This window comes from Gigantopelta aegis, chromosome 3 (assembly GCF_016097555.1).
Source record: "Gigantopelta aegis isolate Gae_Host chromosome 3, Gae_host_genome, whole genome shotgun sequence".
Lineage (NCBI taxonomy): Eukaryota > Metazoa > Mollusca > Gastropoda > Neomphalida > Peltospiridae > Gigantopelta > Gigantopelta aegis.
In genome coordinates, this window is record NC_054701.1 from 68,703,162 (window position 1) to 68,728,845 (window position 25,684).

The 25,684-nt window shown below is 39.7% G+C and overlaps 1 protein-coding gene across 2 annotated transcripts in view; it reads right to left on the reverse strand.

The window, feature by feature from the left end:
- Nucleotides 1–25,684, reverse strand: part of LOC121368969 (cartilage matrix protein-like) — a 106,187-nt gene that overhangs the window by 19,271 nt on the left and 61,232 nt on the right. For both annotated transcript variants that reach the window (XM_041493742.1, XM_041493741.1), the window contains 4 exons: nucleotides 22,064–22,639; nucleotides 21,255–21,344; nucleotides 4,286–4,336; nucleotides 1,666–2,229 (listed from right to left, as the gene is read on the reverse strand). In XM_041493742.1, coding sequence (XP_041349676.1) covers nucleotides 1,666–2,229; nucleotides 4,286–4,336; nucleotides 21,255–21,344; nucleotides 22,064–22,639 — 1,281 coding nt within the window. The remainder of the gene's footprint in view (nucleotides 1–1,665; nucleotides 2,230–4,285; nucleotides 4,337–21,254; nucleotides 21,345–22,063; nucleotides 22,640–25,684) is intronic.

Sequence of the window (25,684 nt, forward strand, 5' to 3'; positions counted from 1 at the left end):
TCAATAAGACAAATTTCCAAGACAAAATGACGTCATCAGATATGACGTTCCCTGACGACTTAATGTTTACATTCATCGACAAATCAACAACAATGACATGAACAATTATCAATGGGATGACGATATATTGTAATGAAAGTAACGGAAATTGAATTATATAAACTTGATAAGAATTGGTACCGTATGTATTATTTTATTTATTACCCACTATTTTCTTCATATTTTTATGTTCAGCATAGAAATTATCGAAAACATGCTACACAATATTGACAGTACTAGTGTACCTTCTTGTTTTGTTAATGTTCACGGTAATTAAAAAAAACCCCAAAAGTTTTATTTCCACAAAGAATGGCTAAAAGAATTGTTTGCAGAAAAAAATCCAAAATTTCTTTTATCTATTTATAAATAGACCAGGAAACGTATGCTTGATTTCATTTACAAGACATGTTGGGAGTTGGCCAAATCATGATATCATGTTTAGCAAGGTCATTGGACAGTAATGAATGAATGAATGAATGTTTAACGACACCCCAGCACGACAAATACATCGGCTATTGGGTGTCAAACTATGGTAATGCAAACTAATACGGTGATGATCAACATCAATACAAAAATTCAAGATTTAAGTAAAAACAGTGTAAAGAACTGTGCAAAAAGACAAATATCACAGATAGATACTGACTTTTACTCCAAATTTCAATTTGTGCTGTATTGGCCATTCTCAAAGAGAATGTTACACCCCTGCACCACGGTGAGGTTACAGCACGCGCAGGGGCATTGGACAGTAAGTCTTAAATAATTCACAAATTAATAATACTGTACTGCATGTATGTAGTAGAAGCTGCAGAGGACCAAAAATGTGTCTTTCCAGAAACATGCCGAAAACAAAATATGTATGTACTATGTTCATATACATATCAATAAAAAATAAATCGAAAAAAAAAAAATACATAGAAACAAATTATCAGCAGGGCTTGAACTTTTTTTAACTGCCGTCGACGAAACCAGCCCCCGACGGCAATGCTGAGCCTGTGACTTTTGCAGAAAATAAATAAAAGAAAGAAAGAAAGGAATGTTTTATTTAACGACGCACTCAACACATTTTATTTACGGTTATATGATGTCAGAAATATGGTTAAGGACCACAGATTGAGAGAAGAAACCCGCTGTCGCCACTTCGTGGGCTACTCTTTTCGATTAGCAGCAAGGGATCTTTTATATGCACCATCTCACACAGGGTATTACATACCACGGCCTTTGATATACTTGTCGTGGTGCACAGGTTGGAACGAGAAATAGTCCAATGGGCCCACCGACGAGGATCGATCCCAGACCGACAGCGTATCGAGCGAGCGCTTTACCACTGGGCTACGTCCCGCCCCCAGAAAATAAATATGACTGAAAAGTTATTGTCGTGCATGTACATACATTACAAATGTTAAATACTGTCCGATAAAGTACACAAGGTGAATACATTTTGTTATGTTTGAGGAGTTTTACTGATGGCAGCACTTTTTTTTATTCAAGCCCTGCATTAGGGTCGGCATTTCACAAGGTAGGGTCGCGTTCCCAGAAACACATTTTTTAGGCCTAAGCAAAAAGCTTCTTAAAATAAGAATGACATTCTAAAAAGTCTTCAATTTTCTTATTCAAAGAACATCTTACCCGAACACGTTTCCTCGACCATCTCGGGCAGTAAATCGTTTAAGTGACTGAAGTCCTTGACCCTGTACATACTTCTGCCCTTCTGCCCATGCGTCAAGACCTTCAGCTCCTCGTCACTGACCTCCTCCCCGGCTCCAACTGCGAATACTTTAACACCACTCTTTCTAGCCATGGCTGCCTGCTTTTTCGTCCTGTGCAAGTCGTAGGACTTGCTTCCCGCGAGCATTATCACTACCTGCGGACTTTCTCTCCTGCTGATGCTTCTGCGGAAGCTTCTCGTCCTGATATATCTGAGTGCTTCGTCGATCCGCGTGCCGCCGGCACTTCTTTCGACGTTCAACAAACCGCTGGCCACATCCTTTCCGTTGCTATAGGTGTCCAGTTCGAAGCCCTCGAGGACCTGGTCTGTGTAGACAATGAGGCCCACCCGTGTGGCATTGGGGGCGATGTCTAACCGTTTGCTGAAGTCTCGCACAAATCGAACCTGACTCCAAAACTCTTGCGGGGAAATGTTGTTAGACGAGTCCAGTGCAAAGACAATGTCGACCATTTTCCCAGCACATACTAAAAAACCCAAAAGGGATCCGAATTAAATATCAAGATAACGAATACATGTAATATGAGAGTCAGTCTCTCTCTCTCTCTCTCTCTCTCTCTCTCTCTCTCTCTCTCTCTCTCTCTCTCTCTCTCTCTCTCTCTCTATAAATATACACACACACACACACACATACATGTGTATATATAGTTATTTTGAATAATATTTCAGTCACTGACAGATCGTCTGCCCGTGGGACAATAGAACGTTGGATCAATCCACCCTTAATAAATATTGTTCATGCCCCGTTCTGGTATTGACATACTTTATTTGAGAAGAACTGTCTGTATGGCAATAGTTTTCTTAGGTGTTAGTTTTCATATATCTGACACATGATGGCTGATAATTATTAAAACTGTGCTTGTCTTTCCTTTTCAACATCGTCTGTACACAAAAGCAAAAGAAATAAAAGACCCCCCTCCCCCCGAAAAAAACAAACACCCCCTCCCCACCAAACAATAAACAAAAAAACAAAAAAAACCCAACCAAAACAAACCATCAAATACCCCCGGCCAAAAACATCCCCACATATATAAAAAAAAGAGCAAAAAATCCACCCTCCCGTCATAGTTCCCGCCCCCCCCCCCCCCCCGAAAAACAAGTAACCCCACAAACATTAAACAAACTCATTTCAACCACCGTTACGACCCAACACAGCAATTAGTAATCAGTGAGGTCGTTTTCTAAATCTAACCTTCCGTGAATGTTTTCCTTTTCTTTCATGTTTTTTTTTATTTTTATCCAGTAATGAATAGGTGTCACTTAATTACTGCAAATGGCGTAGTGTTGTCGGCTGTAGTTAAGACAAACAGAACCCAGTGTAATGTTTGACATTTTCTAATGAACATTCCTGGCAGTTCTCTTATTAGATTTTGAAGTGATGCCCCACACAACAAGCGGCACGTACGCATGGAAGACCTACCGAAACAGATGCTTCTGGTGTATCAGCTTAACAGGTAATAATCTGGAGTAATCAAACACCAACTTTTACATGTACAGGTATATCCTTTTTGTTTTGTAACCAAGCAATACATTTTGATATATATGCGGTGCGTTTTTCAAATCCGATAATAAAGAGTTTAAGATTTCTCTGCTTGAGCTCCTGCGTCACGCAACTCATACGTGTGACGTGTATCTAGGTCAGGGACATCACTTTGCACGGGTAATTTCCGTGTTTTTTACGCGTAGATGATGATCCACGCGTAAGTTGATACATTTGTTCCCTCGTCAAGTTTCTTGTAGTAAATGAACATGTAATTAACAGTGAAGTTAAAACCAAAAAATAACTTTGATCTTCATAGATTTATATGAAATAATTAATTCAAAGCAGGCATGTTTTTAACCATTGTAAGGTCCTAAAACTACCTTGGATTTTATACAACGCATATACAGTTTTTCTTGAATCAAATAGTCCAACATTTCCCAAGTTAACACTAAAAAATTAAAATAAATAAACATATGTTTAAGAATACAGTACTTATAAATGTTTGTGTGCATTTGTACAATACCACACGTCAAAGTGAGAAAATCTTAAACTGTTTTGTTTTTGTTAACTACGTGAACAAAACACGTCCGCTAGATACGCGCCTCTCACACGTTTCACCGACGTTTAGCTTAGAGAAATCTTGAACTCTCTAATATGGAATATTTTGCCACACAGTGCAATACAAAAAATTTAATTTGAAGTTCATATATATATATATATATATATATATATATATATATATATATATGTAGAGAGAGAGAGAGAGAGAGAGAGAGAGAGAGAGAGAGAGAGAGAGAGAGAGAGAGAGAGAGAGAGAGAGAGAGAGAGAGACACACACACACACACACACAATTCGCCGCCTGCACGTGAAAAGCTTTTTAAGTGCTGTACTATATCATGCCGTATGATTTCGCCGCTACCGCAAGCTAAACGTCGTGTGCATGCATATGAAGGGACCTGTGTGGTTCTTTTCAATAAAATAAAACCTTTAAAGTCTTACGTTTTTTGGGTTTTTTTTAAAGATGTTTTATTGTACTTACTCTCAGTTACCTTACTAAGCGTTGTTGTACTAGGTTCCGTCGTGGTGGTTGCTGGAAAACGAAACGAAGAACGTGAATATACTGTCAAACAAATGAAAGAAAGAAATGTTTTATTTAACGACGCACTCAACACATTTTATATTACGGTTATATGGCGTCAGACACATGGTTAAGGACCACACAGAGTCTTGAGAGGAAACTCGCTGTCGCCACTACATGAGCTACTCTTTTCGATTAGCAGCAAGGGATCTTTTATTTGCGCTTCCCACAGGCAGGATAGCACAAACCATGGCCTTTGTTGAACCAGTTATGGATCACTGGTCGGTGCAAGTGGTTTACACCTACCCATTGAGCCTTGCGAAGCACTCACTCAGGGTTTGGAGTCGGTATTTGGATTAAAAATCGCATGCCTCGACTGGGATCCGAACCCAGTACCTACCAGCCTGTAGACCGATGGCCTACCACGACGCCACCGAGGCCGGTTGTCAAACAACTGAGGACGTTCGAAAAAATCCATTAACTTACAATGAAAGGAAGAGAACACAAAATACTAACATTCTCCAGAAAGATAAAATTATATACATGTATATTAATCTTTTTCTGGCTCTGGCGGCAAGCGCCTTCTCTGTTTCACATCAACTGAATTTTGTGGTGCTACTAAAAATACTACTTCAGGCATATCTTAACCTTCAAACTAATACAGTTTTTGTCAACCTTGGCAAATGCTTTCTAAAGGAGAACAGAATTAGAGATCTGTTATTAATTTGTTGCAAATATATTTTAGAATGAATTTTAAGGACCCACTGGGGAGGTATAAAGCCACTACTCAATTAAATGACTGTTGAATGAAAAGGGAAATTCCGGTTTACTTCATTACAATATGTTTATTAAAAATCGACGTTAAGTTCAAGCAATGTGCTCAGGCGATTCCTCCCTTTAACCAATGTATTTCTTTTGAAAACGCTACCCTATTGCATTTAGAATACTATTGTTGACTGAAGTGGTTCGAAATAATTCAGAATAAACAAAGTTGCTTTCACGTTGAGCTTACAATAACTAGTATGTTTGGCTAACAGAACCAACAGGAACACTGCCAATTAGATAGAAGAAGAAGACTGCCAAAAATTCGCCAATATTTCGTCACTATGTGCATTATCTCAGTCATTCACGTATTTACTTTGATCCTAAATCTAATAAATATAGCCACAACCATTAAGGTGATTATATATAATGTATATAATTTTTTTTATCTCCTTTGATAAACTTTATTACATTTGTTTTACGTTCCTGTTTATAAAGTCTCGCTCACACGGTGCGATTTCATGTGTAGTAATAATAAATGTTTAACATACGATCGAGATGCACAGGTACGTTTTCCTATGGGGTTCGAAGATACCAAATACTACTGCATGATACTGATACACAACAACAACACAAACTCCATCGTTCCAGCTGTTGTCATAGAAAGGTCGAAAAAGGTTTGGTATTAGCTGCCAACCTTCTAGATCTCCAAGTAACTAATGTAAAAAGGCATAGATTATGGCGCATGACACATGTAAATGTCTTGATGTGAAGACTAATTTTCATTTCAACTTTATTTTCGTCATTATATCCAATTAAGGTTCCAGCACGCTGTCCAGGGCACACACCTCAGCTATCTGGGCTGTCTGTCCAGGACAGTGGGTTAGTTGTTAATTGTTAGTGGTTAGTTAAAACTCGCTCTGAGTGGGAGCTGGTAGCGTACAATTGTATATATTATATTATCAAAATAATTATTGAAGTAACTGGCTTCCCGGTGTTACACTCAACGTTTAGATCTTAAAGAGTAGATATTGGTATATAATCAGTTTCCACCAAGGTTTCCAAAACAATCCCGGGACACAAGTCTAAAATTACTAGTATTCTTTAATCGTTAAAACTTTATTTAAAAACTCAAGTACACATCAGTCATGAATCGTCTTGCCTAGCTGTGATACAGGTTTTCTTTCACCGAAGACATTTTATAAAAGAATCTTGTGTTAAAAAACATTGCGTAATATGCAAGCGATTTTGAAAAAAAAAACCAACCTCCCAAAAACCACTCTTTTAAAAAAAAGAAAAAGAATCCATGTTTGCAAACAGCATATTAGAACAGGTCCTCGTTTATATCAAATTAATCAAAAACCCTTTTCCAATTCTGTACCGGAAAGCAGTATCTTGAATTTACAATTATCTTTAACAGTGGGAAGGACGATATTTGATGGCGTACTTTTTCACTTTTTTCTTTTGCATCAACAAGACTGTTTACAAACAGGTTCTAAGTGAACAATGAACAGATTCTTACTTCAATAACCTGTAATTGTCCTGTCAGTTTAAGTCGCACCCTTTTCATATTTCAACAATAAATTTATATTTATATTAATTTCATCTCGCTATGGGCTCATAACATCCCATTTTATGCATTTTAATCGACACAATGTCCTCAATGGCAAGGCCTTTATATTTTCTAACTAAAACGGCCACCCATCTTCTCCACGGGAGCATCGTATCGTCGTACATTTGTAGCGGAAATGGCTTTACTCTCCTCCTTAAATAACAAAGCACCGCACCGCAGGGTATTGTTAACCTCGATGATCCCACTGACAAAGGCTTGAAAGCTTCCAATGAGAGATGCTGAGAAATGTTCTGGCTTGTTTCTTTCTTTCTGACTCTCGGTTTTATTTCTTGAGCTGTTTTCCTTCTCAAGATTCGCGATCTGTGCGATCGTTTGTTCATTGTGTTGCAGTTTACAAGACACGAGACCTGTCTATCACATTCGTTCGAGAGATATTTCTCTTGTTACCAACTGGATAGATGTTTACAGCAAATAGACTGTTAAGAGATTTACATGGTATACACTACTAAATCATATGGAAGAGCATACAGTACATCAGTTTGATTTCAAACTATTATATTAAATGTCTTAGATATTAATATTTGTAATCCCTCAAATAAGATCGGGCGGGACGTAGCCCAGTGGTAAAGCGCTCGCTTGATGCGCGGTCGGTCTAAAATCGATCCCCGTCGGTGGGCCCATTGGGCTATTTCTCGTTCCAGCCAGTGCTCCACAACTGGTGTAATAAAGGTGTGGCATGTGCTAAACATTTCCTTTTTTTCAAATAAGATCGGTGACAATTATAGTCGTGTGACATGTTTTATTTAACGACGCACGCAATACATTTTATTTACGGTTATATGGCGTCAGACATATGGTTAAGGACCACACAAATATTGAGAGAGGAAACCCGCTGTCGCCACTTCATGAACTACTCTTTCCGAGTAGCAGCAAGGGGTCTTTTATATGCACGATCCCACAGACAGGGTAGTACATACCACGGCCTTTGATATACCAGTCGTGGTGCACTGGCTGGAACGAAAAATAGCCCACTGGGCCCACCAATGGAGATCGACCCCAGACCGACCGCGCATCAAGCGAACGCTGTACCACTGGGCTACGTCCTGCCCCTTTCAGAAACAGAACCGTAAACAAGAAATAAAACAGTTTGTTTGGATTAATGCGTCTACTAGAGTACAGCACATTCATTAAGTAATGATCGGCCAATAGTGTTTATTCCTACCTCTTGATCCCGTTTCAGACGTTAAAGAAATAAAATTACTATATCCATGAAATCATGAAATATTGGTCAAACAATCGCACTATAAAATTATAAGACTTTTTTCTTTAAAGGGACATACCCTAATTTTTAAACGCTAAGGCATATTTGTTTTACTATTAAAGCCGTTTCGTAGATTTTATTGTTTAGATTATCCATTTCTGTACATTCGAAGTGTTTTTGGTCATCCTGGTGTTTTTAATATCACAAAATCCATTTCTCGTATTTTTAAAAACGCACGTGCGTTTGAGAAGTAACAGTTATGGAGTCGAGGTTTAGTCTATTTTTAGAGAGTATTTCACCATTTCAAAGTCAGTAATGTTTGTTTTATGTAACGACGCCACTACATTTCAAAGTCAGAGACTCATGTTTCACTCAATTGTAACTTTATCCAAATGTGTTACAGGTTTGTAGATTACCTAAACTTAGTGTGCATTTTCATGGGCTTAAACTAGGGTCTGTCCCTTTAACGTTACAGACCATATTTAAAAGCGACCACACCTGGATTATGTTTATACCATAACAGTCATCTAAATTTAGTCTAAACAAGTGCTCAAGCTATCTAGGGCAGCATGATTAGGGTTGCAATGCGATAAATATTTAGAGTTCAAAGTGATTATGAAACCAGCAAAACACTTAAAGAAAACAGACAATGTCGTTTTCATGACGCGCGACAGCAACAACCATACATTAGATTTGTCACAAGCAGCTTCGACTATTCATTCTAAAAAGGATCACACAGGGAGGTGTGGTGAAAATTAGCTCTGGTTTGCATTAACAGAAGTTGTTTCATCAGCTTTATGACATTCAAGGACGCCTGGAAACTTTCAAAAAATTTAATGGTAGACATTTAGAGACCATTTCGCGATATGACGCATCACTGACTAAAATTATGTCTGGTGCAATAATCTGTTTTGACCTTGTGCCTACATTTTCATGTCTTTGGCGAAATTGTTTTCACATAGTTTTCCAAATGTAGGTGACAAGCAACAACTAGACTAGGCGATTTCAGTGAAAGATTGTAAAATGACAGTTAAGCCTAACGTGTCCCAAGTATCTAGATAAATACATATTGCTGTTCCTCGTCATGGTGCAGGGGTGGCAACATTACCATGGGTTTTCTTGAGAGTGGCGAATACAGCACATATACGGTATCTCTTAGAAATTTTAAACTAAATTTTAATATGCATCTGTGATAATGTCTTTCGTTTTGCTCAATATTGGTTTGTTTATCACAGCTCGATACACTGCATATATGGTTTGACCACAGCGTTTAGTTTTGTCGTTTTGAAGAGTGAATTTTTGGTATGTTCTCTTGATCGTTCACAACCGTTTACTTTGAAATCTTTTTGTCTCAATAATTCGGTTCAATAATGGTTTATGTAACACCGCTCCACAACACAGTGTTATGATTTTTTCTTGAATACTGACGTAATTTGTTAGATTTGTTTTTTTAGATTTGAAAAATAACGGTTTCATATACTAAATTTGTTTGATTTACTATTTTGTGTACACGAGTACTGAAAACATAAAATGACGTCTTGTTTTCGAATAAAGTTTGGAACGTTTAGCACGTGTATTTTATAAGACATATTGCAGCGCTTACGTGTAAGCAAAAGTAGGAAAAACACTTTTTACTCGTATACAACATATTCAGTAAAAAATATTTAAACCGTCCAGCTCATAGTTTATAATGTTATTATAAAGTTAATTGTCATCACACAACACTACTCTTTGACGCGCAATGTGGATGACGTCAGGTACTCTCATTAATCCCAGTAAAAGGATGATGAATACCGTGGTTACTCAAATAGCCATTTTTTGTCGTCTGTGTGGCCAAGTGTATGCCATATGAGAAAATATTATACTAAGTAGTTCGCCCAAGAACATCCTTTCTGTTGGATCAGAAGGGTTATTGCCCAACGTACAGAAACCACAGACTGCTGAGAAGCTGAAGTCATAATATTTTGTCATGCACCTTAAGACTGAAGGTATCGTGTGGCTGACAACACACAGATTTCATCTGGATTTTTTATGATCTCTACATGGAGTCAAGACACCAGCGTGAAGACGAGCTTATAATAAAAAGCGGGATCTTAAAAAACACTGCTTTCTGGCAACTGTAGCATCCGCTGCTTGCTAGAATGAGCCTTGATATAGCGTGGAACCGCACAAAATAATTATTATTTAGATGTATCGAATTCTCAGATAGAGTCTGTTTGAAGTTGAGTCGCGCCCTGTTGGACATCTGCAAAACATTTCTGTACTACACTTGTGCGAAAACTGCAGAGGGTGAGGAGGAGGAGGAAATGCTTCGCTAAGTATAAACACAAGAACAGCCCCTATTAATGTCGTAAGCTTGATCAGAGCAGATTGTTCAAGTGTGAACGATCATTAAGCTATATACATAAGAGTCAGATTTCACATCTGAACGATGTCTCACGAAGAGGTATTTTAATTCCATCAGTAGTAATGTCATATGTTCTGATACCACTTTTGGAAAACGGTATCACAGGCTGTGACGGAATATGCTGATAAGAAGAAATTTCAGCCAGGTTTTTCCCGGGAAAGTAACTATCGGGGAGAGTCATCTAGTTGGTCAGCTAGTCAGGCAAGGAATGCAACTGGTGGGCAAAGTAAGGATAGGCCTGCATTATCAGCCAATGCACGAACTTTTCGTCCACATTGCAGTTACTGTAAAAAGGATAACCATCTTGTCGGGGACTGTTTTAAAAGGAAACACGATAATGCGCAAGTGGTCGGTTTAGTGAGGTCAGCTCCGCTAGCGAGAGAGTTAATGGTTAGTCCCATGGCAGAGAAAGAAAACCCGTATGTGTCCACTGGTATGGTTTGTGATGTGAAACAAGAATTGAGTCCTAAGGCAATATCAATCTATCGAGATACAGGCTGTAGTCAGTCACTGATAACGCAAGAGTGTTTAGCTGGTATTAAGAATTCAGATACAGGACGTAGTTTGTCCTTAACCTCGGTTACTGGAGAAAAAATGCTTGTCCGGTTACATAACGTTTTCTTGTGTTCGAAGTTTATGACGGGACCAGTCATTATGGGTGTTGTAAAGGTCTTGCCTGTTGAAAACATAGGAGTTTTGTTGGGTAATGATTTGACTAGTCAGTGTTGTCAGCCGAAATGTGACCAATTGTTAATTAAAGACAGCCCTTTACCAATAGAAGAGAGTGAGGCTGATGAGATTAGATATCCTGCGTGTGTAAAGACTAGGGCTATGGCCTGAAGGGTAACACGAGACCCAGAGGATATTTGTGATTTGTCTGATACGTGTGTGAGCCATGACATTGGAGTGGATGAGGTTATCAGTAAATTGGTAGATAAGTCAACTGACGAACTAAATGTGGTCGAACCGGTTGAACTTCCGCAGAGGGGAAATGAACCAGTTGTGTTTGATAGAGGGGACTTACATTGTAATAGACAAGCGTTAATCCTAGAGCAGGGGGCCGATCCAAATTTTTTGGCAGCTCGCACTACATTGTTAACTGAGGGAGTATTAATGAATAAGAGAGTTAGAGATAGGAGGTGGCAGGCGACCGAACTAGCTAGGAAGCAACTGAGCCATGCTCAGAGCAAAACAAAATCAGTGTTTGATAGGAAGACTAGGAGTCGGGAATTTGAACCAGGGGATAAGGTGCTGCTGTACCTTCCCAATAAACGGGGTTCTGTGCAGAACAGGTATTTCGGGCCCTATGTTGTGCACCAACAGGTTAATGAGACAGGGTATGCGATAAACACTCCTGATAGGGTTAGGAAAAGTAGGTATTGTCACATCAATTTGCTAAAAGGTTATTTTGACAGACTGCCGATACAAGCTGGCTGTGGATGCCAGTGACGTGGGAGCTGGAGCTGTACTGTTCCAAGAAGACGAAACTGGACTGGACCATCCTGTAAGTTTCTTCTCCAAAAAGTTTGACAAACACCAGGTGAACTATTCCACTATAGAGAGGGAAGCTTTGGCCATGGTACAAGCTCTGAAGCATTTTCAGATCTACGTGAAATCGGCATTGCATCAAGTGGTGGTCTTTACTGATCATAATCCGCTTACTTTCATTCACAGAATGAAAGCCACCAACCATAGAGTTGAGATGGAGTCCTCTTCTGCAGGAATTCCCAATTACGATTGAACATATCAAGGGCATATCCAATGTAATCGCTGATGCCCTGTCCCGAAGTTGAACGTTATGATAATGTGTTGACATTCTTGATTTCTGTTTTGTTTTTATATATTTTATTTGTATACCAGGGACTCAGAGACTCAGTGTGATTACTGGTAGTCACCTTATTACTATGTGTTATAAATGCCCGGATGCGTCGGTTAACGCACCTTTTGTTTTAATGTAGTATATTTCCCTATTCCTAGAGTAGAGGAAATATCGTTTTTGAGGTGTGTGTGTGTGTGTGACGGTACATGCTCTTAATTTTGTTTTCGCCTGTGGCGATATTAATTGTTTTACAGGGCCGTGTGCAGTTCCAATATGCACTTAAGCCCAGGTGGGCACTTTGTTACGTAATACCTCTGCGCGACGGTCGTCGAGCTCTTTCAGTACACACCCAGACCAATTGCGCAGGCCATGTGGCCAGTAGTTACGTAATACCTCCGCTAGTTCGGTACCTTCAGGGTATTGCTGGCGAACTAGGCGTCATCAAGTCTGGCCATCTAAGGAAAATTCCCGTCTTGGTCGCTGTGGAAATATCACTTGTAGGTATTCGTTGCCGCGATGTACCCCCAGGCGATATTCGGTTTTATGATAAATAGCTAGGGTTTTAGAGATATCAGGGAGAAACAAAAGGAAGGCTCCAGGGGATCGTTGTCCGTCCGGACTGGTAAATATTTTATTTCTGCTCTGTGTATAACCTTGATGTGATTGATGTGACTTTTAATATTTTAATACTGTATTATACCAATATTATTTAGACGGTGCTGTCGGTAATCTGACGCAGTAAACTGTAGGCTCACTGTTCTAATATATATATAAAGCTTAACCAGTCATCCTAGAGGACCTAGGTAAACTGTAGGTTATAGTCGTTATTGTGATAGGTACCAGTATTAATTCTGTATTACAAGGTTACTGAATGAGTAGTTAAGGGTTAATTAAAAATTAACCAGTTAGGAATAGAGTTATAATTCCTTTATTAATTAAGTTCCCCTGGAAGCGTTTCTCAATTATCACACGTGTGGGTGTTGTGTCACTGTGAAGTGATTAGGATATTGTGTAAACTAGACACCTAGAGATTAACTAATTAAGTGATCAGTTCTGGGTTGTTATTATTTGTTGTTGTTAATTAACTACTGCGGCAGTACATTTGTCAGCGTAGGTTAATACAGATTCCAAAGTGTATTGTGTTTTTGTTGTGTTTTCTAGTGAACTAAACGTGCTATAATAATAAATACTTTATATAAGATCTTATCTCTGATCATACCTAGACGAGCCACGTGGGTATAACTGCCCGTTACAGAGAGATCTAATAGATATACAGTTAGGAGAGATATTTGGATAATCGTGTGTTTCATTCAGTTACGGGTATTATAGGATCCCCGTGACACAGGCACATAAACATATTATATATTATGTAATCGAAAGCCAGTATCTAAAAGATGTCCCAGTACAGAGATAACTGAATTCCATTAATAAATACTGGAATGTTATGGCATCTAAAAGGTTTATTATCAAAGCAAAACTCTACATTACCTGCAAAACCTATTGGCTATTGTCACGGGGATCCTATAATACCCGTAACTGAATGAAACACGATTATCAAAATATCTCTCCTAACTGTATATCTATTAGATCTCTCTGTAACAGGCAGTTATACCCGCTTTGGCTCGTCTAGGTATGACCAGAGATACGATCTTATATAAAGTGTATGTAATATAGCACGTTTAGTTCACTAGAAAACACAACAAAAACACAATACACTTTGGAATCTGTATTAACCTACGCTGACAAATGTACTGCCGCAGTAGTTAATTAATAACAACAAATAATAACAACCCAGAACTGATCACTTAATTAGTTAATCTCTAGGTGTCTAGTTTACACAATATGCTAATCACTTCACCGCGACACAACACCCCACACGTGGGATAATTGAGAAACGCTTCTAGGAGAACTTAATTAAACTCTAAAACTGAATTAATTAACCCCTTAACTCTAGTAACTATACTTGAGAAAGGCTGGGGGAACTTAATTAATAAAGGAATTACAACTCTATTGCTAACTGGTTAATTTTTAATTAACCCTTAACTACTCATTCAGTAACCTTGTAAAACAGAATTAATACTGGTACCTATCACAATAAAGACAATAACCTACAGTTTACCTAGGTCTTCTAGGATGACTGGCTAAGCTTTATATTACCAAATACTCGTATAATAAGTCTACGATTTACTTCGTCAGATGACCGAAGACACTGTCTAAAGAATATTGGTATAATACAGTATTAAAATATTAAAAGTCACATCAATCACATCAAGGTTATACAACAGAGCAGAAATAATATATTTACCAGACCAGACTTACTGACGCCGATCGTCGCCAATCACGGTCGTCGAAACCGCACTCGCAGAGGTATTGCGTAACTACTGGCCACATGGCCTCCACACCTGCACTAAGTGCATATTGGAATGTACGGTCGCGCGAAGGTATTACGTAACAAAGTGTCCACCTTGGCTTAAGTGCTTATTGGACTGCACACGGCCCTCTAACACAATTAATATCGCCACAGGCGAAAACAAAATTACGAGCATGTACCGTCACACACCCCCACCTCAAAAAGGATATTTCCTCTACTCTAGGAATAGGGGAATATACTACATTAAAACAAAAAGTGCGTTAACCGACGCATCCGGGCATTTATAACACATGTAATAATAAGGTGACTACCAGTAATCACACTGAGTCTCTGAGTCCCTGGTATACAAACAAAATATATAAAAACAAAACAGAATTCAAGAATGTCAACACATTATCATAACGTTCAACTTCGGGACAGGGCATCAGCGATTACATTAGAAGTGCCCTTGATATGTTCAATGGTAATTTGGAATTCTTGCAGAAGAAGACTCCATCTCAAAACTCTGTGATTGGTGGTTTTCATTCTGTGAATGAAGGTAAGCGGATTATGATCAGTAAAGACCACCACTTGGTGCACTGCCGATTTCACGTAGATCTGAAAATGCTTCAGAGCTTGTACCATGGCCAAAGCTTCCTTCTCTATAGTGGAATAGTTCACCTGGTGTTTGTCAAACTTTTTCGAGAAGAAACTTACAGGATGGTCCAGTCCATTTTCGTCTTCCTGGAACAGCACAGCTCCAGTTCCCACGTCACTGGCATCCACAGCTAGCTTGAACGGCATTCGGTAGTCTGGTGCTGCCATCACGGGAGACGAGGAGAGCATCTGCTTGAGACGGTTGAATGACTTCTCGCATTCATCTGACCACTGGAACTTCGTTTCCTTCTTTAGCAGCGATGTGATGGGGGCCGCTACCGTCACAAATTTAGCACAGAAACGATGATAATAACCGGCCATACCAAGGAACCGGCGAACTTCACGACGGTTGGTCGGTGCAGGGTACTGGCTGATGCTTAGTGTCTTGGCCTGCAGTGGGGCGACGCAACCATGTCCGACAGTATGACCTAAGTAGGTCACTGAAGCTTTCACGAATTCACATTTGCCCAGGTTCACAATCAAGTTAGCTTTCTGTAGGCAACTGAATATTTGTTGTAACCCGGTTAAATGTTCATCCCAAGTGTCGGTGGCTAACACCACATCGTCCAGATATACACTGATGTTTTCTAGGTCTGATAACACCTGGTTCATCATCCTTTGAAAGGCAGCAGGGGCAGTCTTCAAACCAAACGGCATCACTCGGAATTGGAAGAGGCCGTCAGGTGTGATGATTGCCAGAATGTCCTTAGCTTCCTCTGTTAATGGAATGGCATAAAAACCCTTCAGTAGGTCCAATTTGGTGATGTATTGCGCGTGTCCAACTCGGTCGATGCAATCGTCAAGGCGGGGTAGAGGGTAGGCATCTGCCTTGATGAGTTGATTCACGCGACGTAGGTCAGCGCACACCCGGAAACTGTTATCTCCCTTTTGAATCAGAATAACAGGTGATGCCCACTGACTGTTTGATGGCTCCAGAATGTTGTGTTCCAACATGTAATCTATCTCCTTTTTTAGTGCCGCACGTTTTACAGGATTTATCCGATAGGCATGCTGTCGAATCGGTGTAGCGTTGGGTTCCAAGTGCACATCCTGGATTAAGGTATTGGTAACCGTTGGAAAGTCCTGACAAATGGAAACATTGTCTTGTATCAACGTGGTCAACTTTGCTCGCTGGGTGCTGTCAAGGTGCTGTAGATAAGAACTCAAGTCTGCTAGAATCTGGCTGTTGGTTAACTTGATCTCTGCAGTCTTGACGTCATCACAGGAAGTTGAGTGACTCTCAATTTGGACAGGCAACACTGGAACTATCGGCAGTCTGTCAAAATAACCTTTTAGCAAATTGATGTGACAATACCTACTTTTCCTAACCCTATCAGGCGTGTTTATCACATACCCTGTCTCATTAACCCGTTTGTGCACAACATAGGGACCGAAATACCTGTTCTGTAATGAACCCCGTTTAATGCGAAGGTACAGCAGCACTTTATCCCCTGGTTCAAATTCCCGACTCTTAGCCTTCCTATCAAACACTGATTTTATTTTGCTCTGAGCATAGCTCAGATGCTTCCTAGCCAGTTCGGTCGCCTGCCACAACCTATCTCTAAATCCCCCTACATAAATCAGCAGGTTTTCGGCATTATCCTTGTCTAACCAACTATCTTTTACCAATTTGAGAGGGCCTCGGGCTGAATTCCCATAGACCAACTCAAATGGGGTGAATGCTAAGGATTCTTGCTTAGCATCCCGTGCTGTGAACAACACGAAAGGAATTGACTGGTCCCAGTCAGTACCATTGTCGAAACAATGGCAGCGGAGCATACTTTTCATGCTCTGGTGGAAACGTTCTATGGCGCCATGGCTCTCAGGGTGGAATGCAGCAGAACGAATCTGTCGTATATCTAACATAGACAGTACTTGCTGGATTAACTTGCTCATAAAGGTTCGTACCCCGGTCGCTTTGAATTTTACCTGGTAAATCCGTGTACGTTAAGTACTTAAGCAGCGCACTAGCTACAACAGACGCAGTTACCTTCCTTAAGGGAATCGCCTCTGGAAAACGCGTAGTTAAACACATAATTGTTAACAAGAATTGGTTGCCTGAACGCGTTTTCGGTAATGGCCCCACGACATCTATCAACACTTTTGAAAAAGCTTCCCCAACTATGGGAACCTTCTGCAGGGGATAGGGAGGAATTAGCTGATTTGGTTTGCCCACAACCTGACACACATGACATGACATACAATGCTTACTGACATCTGCAAACATTCCCTTCCAATAAAACTCTGAGGCAAGTTTACTATGAGTTTTATTCCGCCCTAAGTGGCCAGCAAACACGTCCTCATGTGCTGACAATAACAATGACTGACGGTACTTAGAGGGCACCACAATTCTACATCTTGTCACACATTCCTCACTATCAGGCACAACCTTTTCCACACTCTTATTCAATAATACTCCCTTGTCCATATAATACCCTGACATTTGATCCTCCATCTCACCCTCAGTTAACAATGTAGTGCGAGCTGCCAACAAACTTGGATCAGCCCCCTGCTCTAGGATTAACTCTTGTCTATTACAAGGTAAGTCCCCCCTATCAAACACAACCGGTTCATTTCCCCTCTGCGGGAGATCAACAGGTTCCACCACATTTAATTCCTCAGTTGACTTATCTACCATTTTACTGATAACCTCATCCACTCCAATTTCATGGCTCACACATGTATCAGACAAATCACAAATATCCTCTGGGTCCCGTGCTAACCTACTGGCTATAGCCCTAGTCATTACACACGCAGGATATCTAGTCTCATCAACCTCACACTCTTCTATGGGTAAAGGGCTATCTTCAATTAACAATTGGTCACATTCCGGCTGACAACATTGACTAGTCAAATCATTGCCCAACAAAACTCCTATGTTTTCAAAAGGCAAGTTCTTCACAACACCCATAACGACTGGTCCCGTCACAAACTTCGAACACAAGAAAACGTTATGTAACCGGACAACCATATTTTCTCCAGTAACCGAGGTTAAAGCCAAACTACGTCGTGTATCTGAATTCTCTATACCAGCTAAACACTCTTTCGTTATCAGCGACTGACTACAGCCGGTATCTCGATAGATTGATATTGCCTTAGGACTCAATTCTTGTTTCACATCACAGACCATACCAGTGGACACATACGGGTTTACTTTTTCTGCCATGAGACTAACCATTAACTCTCTCGCTAACGGAGCTGACCTTACTAAACCGACCACGTGCGCATTATCGCGTTTCCTTTTAAAACAGTCCCCGACAAGATGGTTATCCTTTTTACAGTAACTGCAATGTGGACGAAAAGTTCGTGCATTGGCTGATAATGCAGGTCTATCCTTACTTTGCCCACCAGGTGCATTCCTTGCCTGACTAGCTGACCAACTAGAAGACTCTCCCCGATAGAAATTTGTTCTTATCACCCTGTTGTAAAGAGCTACCCTGTACTGCCTGAGCTTTGTGTATTAACACGTAATCATCTGCCACTATGCCTGCCTCCTCTATCTTTTTGACATCACGATCCTCTAAATGAATACGTAAGCTAACTGGTAATCCATTTTTAATGTCCTGTAAGATCAACAACTCCCGTAACTCGGTATATGACTCTACCTGATGAGAAATCACCCATTTATCAAACATCCCTGCCTTCTTAGCCACAAACTCACTATAAGACTGACCCTGCGTTTTTCTCAACTCGCTATACCGTAAACGATAATCCTCAGGTCGTAATTCATAAGCCCTCAACACCGCAGCCTTAACTAGGTCGTACTGACTTGCTTGCTCATCACTCATTGAATTATAAGCTACACTAGCCTTCCCCTTAAACTTAGACACGGCTAACAATGTCCACTTAGACTGCGGCCAATTTAGCTGCTTAGCGGCCCGTTCAAAAAGTTGGAAGAACATATCTACCTCCTGGTCATCAAATACAGGCACTGATCTATAAGCCTCCGACATGTTAAAACCATTTCCTGCCTCACGTCTAACTTCTTCAGTATTCAACTTTAACTCATGTTCCACTTTTAATTTTGCTAACTGGAATTCTCTATCACTATCTCTCTCTCTCTCTCTCTCTCTCTCTCTCTCTCTCTCTCTCTCTCTCTCTCTCTCTCTCTCTCTCTCTCTCTCTCTCTCTCTCTCTATCTTCTCTATCTCTATCTCTATCTTCTCTATCTCTATCTTCTTTCTTTCTATCCCTCTCTTCTTCTCTCTCTCTCTCTCTCTCTCTCTCTCTCTCTCTCTCTCTCTCCCTCTCTTCTCTTTCTCTATCCCTCTCTTCTCTTTCTCTCTCTCTATCTAATGCACGTTCTTCTCTTTCGTACTCAAGCTTTTTAAAAGCTAACTGTTGTTCCATACTCAAGTCACTTATCTCTATCTCTGGAACAATCTCACTTTCTTCCATAACAGGCCTATCACCAAAAACTTCCTGGATAATAATTGTCTTTATATCACCTAAGGTTTTAGCTGATGTTAAATCAATTTCTCGCTCACCCGCGATTTCAACTAACTCGGCCTTACGTGCTCGCTTAATCTCCACTACACTGAGCGTAGGCCTATCCAGCAAATTCTTATCCATGTTTAGATATGACGCACTTATTATTAATTAATTTTCTAGTGAACAACGTTGCTACTTCTAGTTATTTGTAAAACTAATTTATAAAGCCCCCATTTACAAACAATTTTTAATTAACCCTTACTACTCGTTCAGTAACGTGTGATAATTGAGAAACGCTGCCAGGGGAACTTAATTAATAAAGGAATTACAACTCTATTCCTAACTGGTTAATTTTTAATTAACCCTTAACTACTCATTCAGTAACCTTGTAACACAGAATTAATACTGGCACCTATCACAATAACGACAATAACCTACAGTTTACCTAGGTCCTCTAGGATGACTGGCTAAGCTTTATATTACCAAATACTCGTATAATGTTAGAACAATAAGTCTACTATTTACTTCGTCAGATGACCGAAGACACCGTCTAAAGAATATTGGTATAATACAGTATTAAAATATTAAAAGTCACATCAATCACATCAAGGTTATACAACAGAGCAGAAATAATATATTTACCAAAGTCCAAACGGACTAACGTTCCCTGGTAGCCTTCCTATGCCTCTCCTCGATATCTCAAAAACCCTATCTATTTATTATAAAATCGAATATCGGCTGGGGGTACATCGCGGCACCGAATCTTATCATGTGGATTTCCACCACGACCACGCCGGCATATATTTCTCTTTGAAGACCAGACTTACTGACACCGATCGTCGCCAATCACGGTCGTCGAAACCGCACTCGCAGAGGTATTACGTAACTACTGGCCACATGGCCTCCACACCTGCACTAAGTGCATATTGGAATGTACGGTCGCGCGAAGGTATTACGTAACAAAGTGTCCACCTGGGCTTAAGTGCTTATTGGACTGCACACGGCCCTCTAACACAATTAATATCGCCACAGGCGAAAACAAAATTACGAGCATGTACCGTCACAGCTATTTATAATATATTATAGTATGTGGTATAATCATCGTCACAAGATGGGCTGTTTTTGGGAGTCTACATATAAGTGCCGTATGTTTCTATGTATGTGAATATACTGTATATCTATGAGCATGTATGTGTATATAAGTACGAGTTTGTACATTTGACGTTGAAACTGTACATCAGCTTTGTTTCGGATAATTTTGTTTGATAAAATTAATGTTGATGATCAATATATCATGCACAGGTGTTGATAAAAGTATGCCTTTTCACCAATTCCATTCCTTGTTGCTACATCATTAGCAAATTTCAAATTAGCATTCTGAAAACAAGAGACCATGACCATCCGCCAGGCAACAAAGGCGTTGCTTCTGTTGTGTATCTCTCCTGGTAGAACGGAGCACCTGTCGGTGAATGCCAGGTATGAGTCAGCGACATTAAATATTCCACCCTCTCCCAAGAGCGAACGTTACTTATTGCCCTGCTGGCTGAGAGTCTTGAGCGTGCATATTTTATGGTTTCAGAATATATACAAAACAAAAAAGCACCTCTAATGTCATTTAAGCATGGTCGATGAGTCACAGAAGCAAAACTAATTGAAATATCTTTTCTTACTTGGCTTGGGTGTAGTCGTGGTGGTGGTGGTGGTTGTGGTTGTGGTAACCCTCGCTTTAGCTGTTGTTCTTCTTGTGGGTTTTCCAGTGACTGTACAAATATAAATAAAGTTATGTTAAAAAGAAATATGAACAACTGAATTATGTATGCCTTGTTTTACTAATCCTTCAAGGAATATAAAATTGCTGATGATGGCTTTATCACAATACCATAATCATGAGTGGATTCCATTCTCATGACAGTCATTATGATATATTATTATATATTGTGTTTGCGTTCCTGAATGTCGAATCTATGCATATATAACATGAGAACAAATTCAACATTGCCAGAAGCAATTCTCATTATTAATTTTCTTTATGGACACATTTATATTTACAAACACTGAATGAAAGGAAGGCAAACGACAATTAATTGATATGTTCGTACATGAAGTTTTTATTCCATACATTCATGGTCGTGGTTGTTGGATTTATATAATTTGTATACAGATGTATCCAAAGTGAACAAAGTATCATGACTATCCCAGGAGACACGATCAAAGGAATCATCCCACAAGATCAAATTACACTTGGTAGCTAGACTCCTAAAAAAAAACCTTTGTTTGAAAACTAAAAATGACCCCCCCCCCCAAATAAAACAACCCCCCCAAAAAACAAAAAACAAACCCCAAACCAAACACCACCACACACCCCAAACCCCCCCCCCCAAAAAAAAAAAAAAAAACAACAACAAAACAACAGAATAAAACCCCAAAACGAAACAAAACAACAACAACAACAACAAACCGATGTAAATATAAATCATACTTTGGCACGTCCGTATGGCCAGCTTTTCCTTCATGGAGTCCAAAGCGTCGTACCCGCCGACCTGGAAGAAGTACTTCATCGACGGCTTGCTCGAGATGCCCGTCAACTCTCGGATGTTGGTCATGGAGCCGACTCCGAGGGCGAAGATGTTGATGCGGTTCCTCTTGGCCTTAGACGCCTCCCACACCGTCTTGAGGATGTTGTTCGACTGCCCGTCCGTGACCACGATGCCCACCTTGGGCACACCCTTCCTGGCCCCGAACTTCTTGCTGAACATCTTCCTCCTCATGAAGCGGATCGCCTGCGCCGTGTTGGTCGCGTACCCTGGCGTCTCCTGGATGTCTCCTATGGCCAGAAGCATGTCCCGCTTGTTGAAGAAGGAGTCGAGGTAGAACTGAGGGTCGGCGTGCTTGCTGAACGTGGCCACACCCACCCGTGTGGCGTTCTCGCCGATCATGAACATCGACACGACGTTCTTCACGAAGTGGAGCTGTCGTCGGAAGTCCGGACCCCAGATGCTGTTGGAGGAATCCAAGAGGAAGACGACGTCAGCCGGCATGTTGCCGCAGTATTCCACTGAAGAAAAAGAAACAGAAAGGGAATTTAATTGAAAGGTTAGAGATTAAAGGTACATAGTCCTCTTAAAACAATGTATGATACTTCTGTTAAAAAAAAAAAGAAAGAAATGTTTTATTTAACGACGCACTCAACACATTTTATTTACGGTTATATGGCATCAGACATATTGTTAAGGACCACACAGATTTTGAGAGGAAACCCGCTGTCGCCACTACATGGGCTACTCTTCCGATTAGCAGCAAGGGATCTTTTATTTGCGCTTCCCACAGGCAGGATAGCACAAACCATGGCCTTTGTTGAACCAGTTATGGATCACTGGTCGGTGCAAGTGGTTTACACCTACCCATTGAGCCTTGCGAAGCACTCACTCAGGGTTTGGAGTCGGTATTTGGATTAAAAATCGCATGCCTCGACTGGGATCCGAACCCAGTACCTACCAGCCTGTAGACCGATGGCCTACCACGACGCCACCGAGGCCGGTCGATACTTCTGTTAAAGACTTAGTGTCTTGCTTAAAATCGCGTTTTATTTCTCCTCAGCTAATTATGTGAATTTACTTCTAAGTGTATAACCATCTGCAAATACGTCCGGGACAAGACAAACACACATTTATACATTTTACCCAAGACGAGTAAATACTTATTTCTATTTTTATTTTACGAATGGAATAAACCGATGTTTATACAAACAGAAATAAACTTTTTAAAGATTTAACAAAAACAAGAATAACATTCTTGTCCAAATAATTTTAAAGAATTAATTTCTGTTTGTATAAAAATAAGTGTTTTCCACTGGTCTCAAAAGTTCTTAAATACGCTGACAGGTAGACGTTATATTCAAAGTCATGGTGATATTGTGACACATCCTTATGATGTATTAGGATCAGTTTTTAAAAGGTATGTACAAAAATCCAATATCATAAATTTTTTGGCGCACCAAACTTTGACAAGAAGCCTAGCCCCAAGTTCAGTCAGCAAACTTTTCGCTAACGTTCCCGAACTATTTGATTCGTTACTGACGTAGCCATATGGTCTCGCCCAGGTCTTGAGCTTTTATAGATTTTAGAACTAAGAACGCAAACAGCGGCGGATCCAGAAAATCCATTTGGGGGGGGGGGGGGGGTGACATGAGATGGAATGCCACGGGAACTTTGGGGGAGTTTTGGAGGGGGATCGTAAAAAAATTAAAATTAATATATAATAAAATTATAACTATCGCAAAATTTAGGGGGGCCCGGGCCCCTGCCCCCCCCCCCCCCCCCACACCTAAATCCGTCTCTGACAAATAATTAATATTCTAAGCAAGAAACTTTAACTTTTCAACAAGAAGTACGTACACTCTTTTAGAGGGTCATGTACCTTTAAACAAACTAAAGTATATATATATAGTTTCAAAAACAAAATAATAAGACTAGCTATTGTTATAATATAAGATTCATATGTAGCTGCTATGATTTTTATATTCTTTTACATGTAACACACAGTTTTGGCTGCATGACCAACAGTGCGACGTGTAATATTTGAAAATACTGAAGTGCTGAGTGCAGATCATGCACAAGTAATGCATGTAATTATTATTATTCAATCATATCTGTGCACATGACATCGCAATTAATCGTTCTGTGCAAATACGAAACGACTATGATGATTAAAATGAAAATAATTATTGATATCAAGATTATTAATAATGCAACTTTGCCTAACATATCAATATCTCAAGTTAGAAAAAATATATGAAACTGTGATTATAAGTGATTTAAAACTGAACAAAATAACATAATTATATAAAAATATAAAAAAATTAAATGTTTTCTAAAAATGATGTTCCAAGAAAAGTATTCAAGCTAAATATTAAAAAAAAAAAAAAAAAATGTTTTAACAAATTATGTTGAAAGAAAAGTCTTCAAACTTAATATTAAAAAAACAAAAACACGATAATAATATGATAAATATATACTTTCATGCATAATTAAAATGGAATTCATCGATAATGTAGAAAATATATAGAAAATAACGATTAAAGCAGATACGCATGATCGTCTGCTACATAGCGAGCATGCTTGTCTAGACCAAACAGGAGTAATCAGGCCTAGGAACACAAATCTCGAACATGCCAAGCAACATGCATGGGCGCTCAAACACATGCACGTGTCGCTAGTGCGATGTAATCAAGTCTTTAACCGGCTTCTTTGGTGCAGTATTTATACCATCGGCGTCGCATTTAGACGCGCATTCTCCAAGTGGCAAAGTGCCATAGTTTGCTATTTTTACACGTGTTTGTCAAAAAATAACTACAAATTAATCGACACCACGTCTAATCTTTGCATATTAACATCAAGGATATCAACATTTTTAACGTGTTAGTACTCGGTGGATTCCTTATGCTATCCTGTCTATGGGATGGTGCATATAAAAGATGCCTTGCTACTAATCGAAACGAGTAGCCCATGAAGTGGCGACAGCGGGTTTCCTCTCTCAATATCTGTGTGGTCCTTAACCATATGCCTGACGTCATATAACCGTAAATTAAATGTGTTGAGTGTGTTGTAAATAAAACATTTCCTTCCTTCTTCTTGTTACACCAGTTGTGGAGCACTGGTCGGAACGAGAAATAGCCCAATGGGACCACCGACGGGGATCGATCGTAAACCAACCGCGCGTCATGTGAGCGCTTTACCACTGGGCTACGTCCCGTTCGACCTCCCCATTGAATAGTTTATCCTTCTGTGATACTTGTGATATCAAAGGCCGTGGTATATGTTATGTTGTCTGTGGGATGGCGGTTATAAAAAAATCCCTTGCTACTTGTAGAAAATTGTAGCGGGTTTCCTCTCCAAGACTACACGTTTGACATCCAGTAATCAATGTGTTCTAGTGGTGTCATTAAACAAAACAAACAACTCTTTCACCCACTATCGCCGTAAGTAAATTAGTAAATTAAACCGTTACATTAATTTTAAAAAGCCAATCACAGCTGTTTGTATTAACTATTCAGAAATGGGATTCCATTATAGTCCAGACACCTTGAAACATATATACCGGC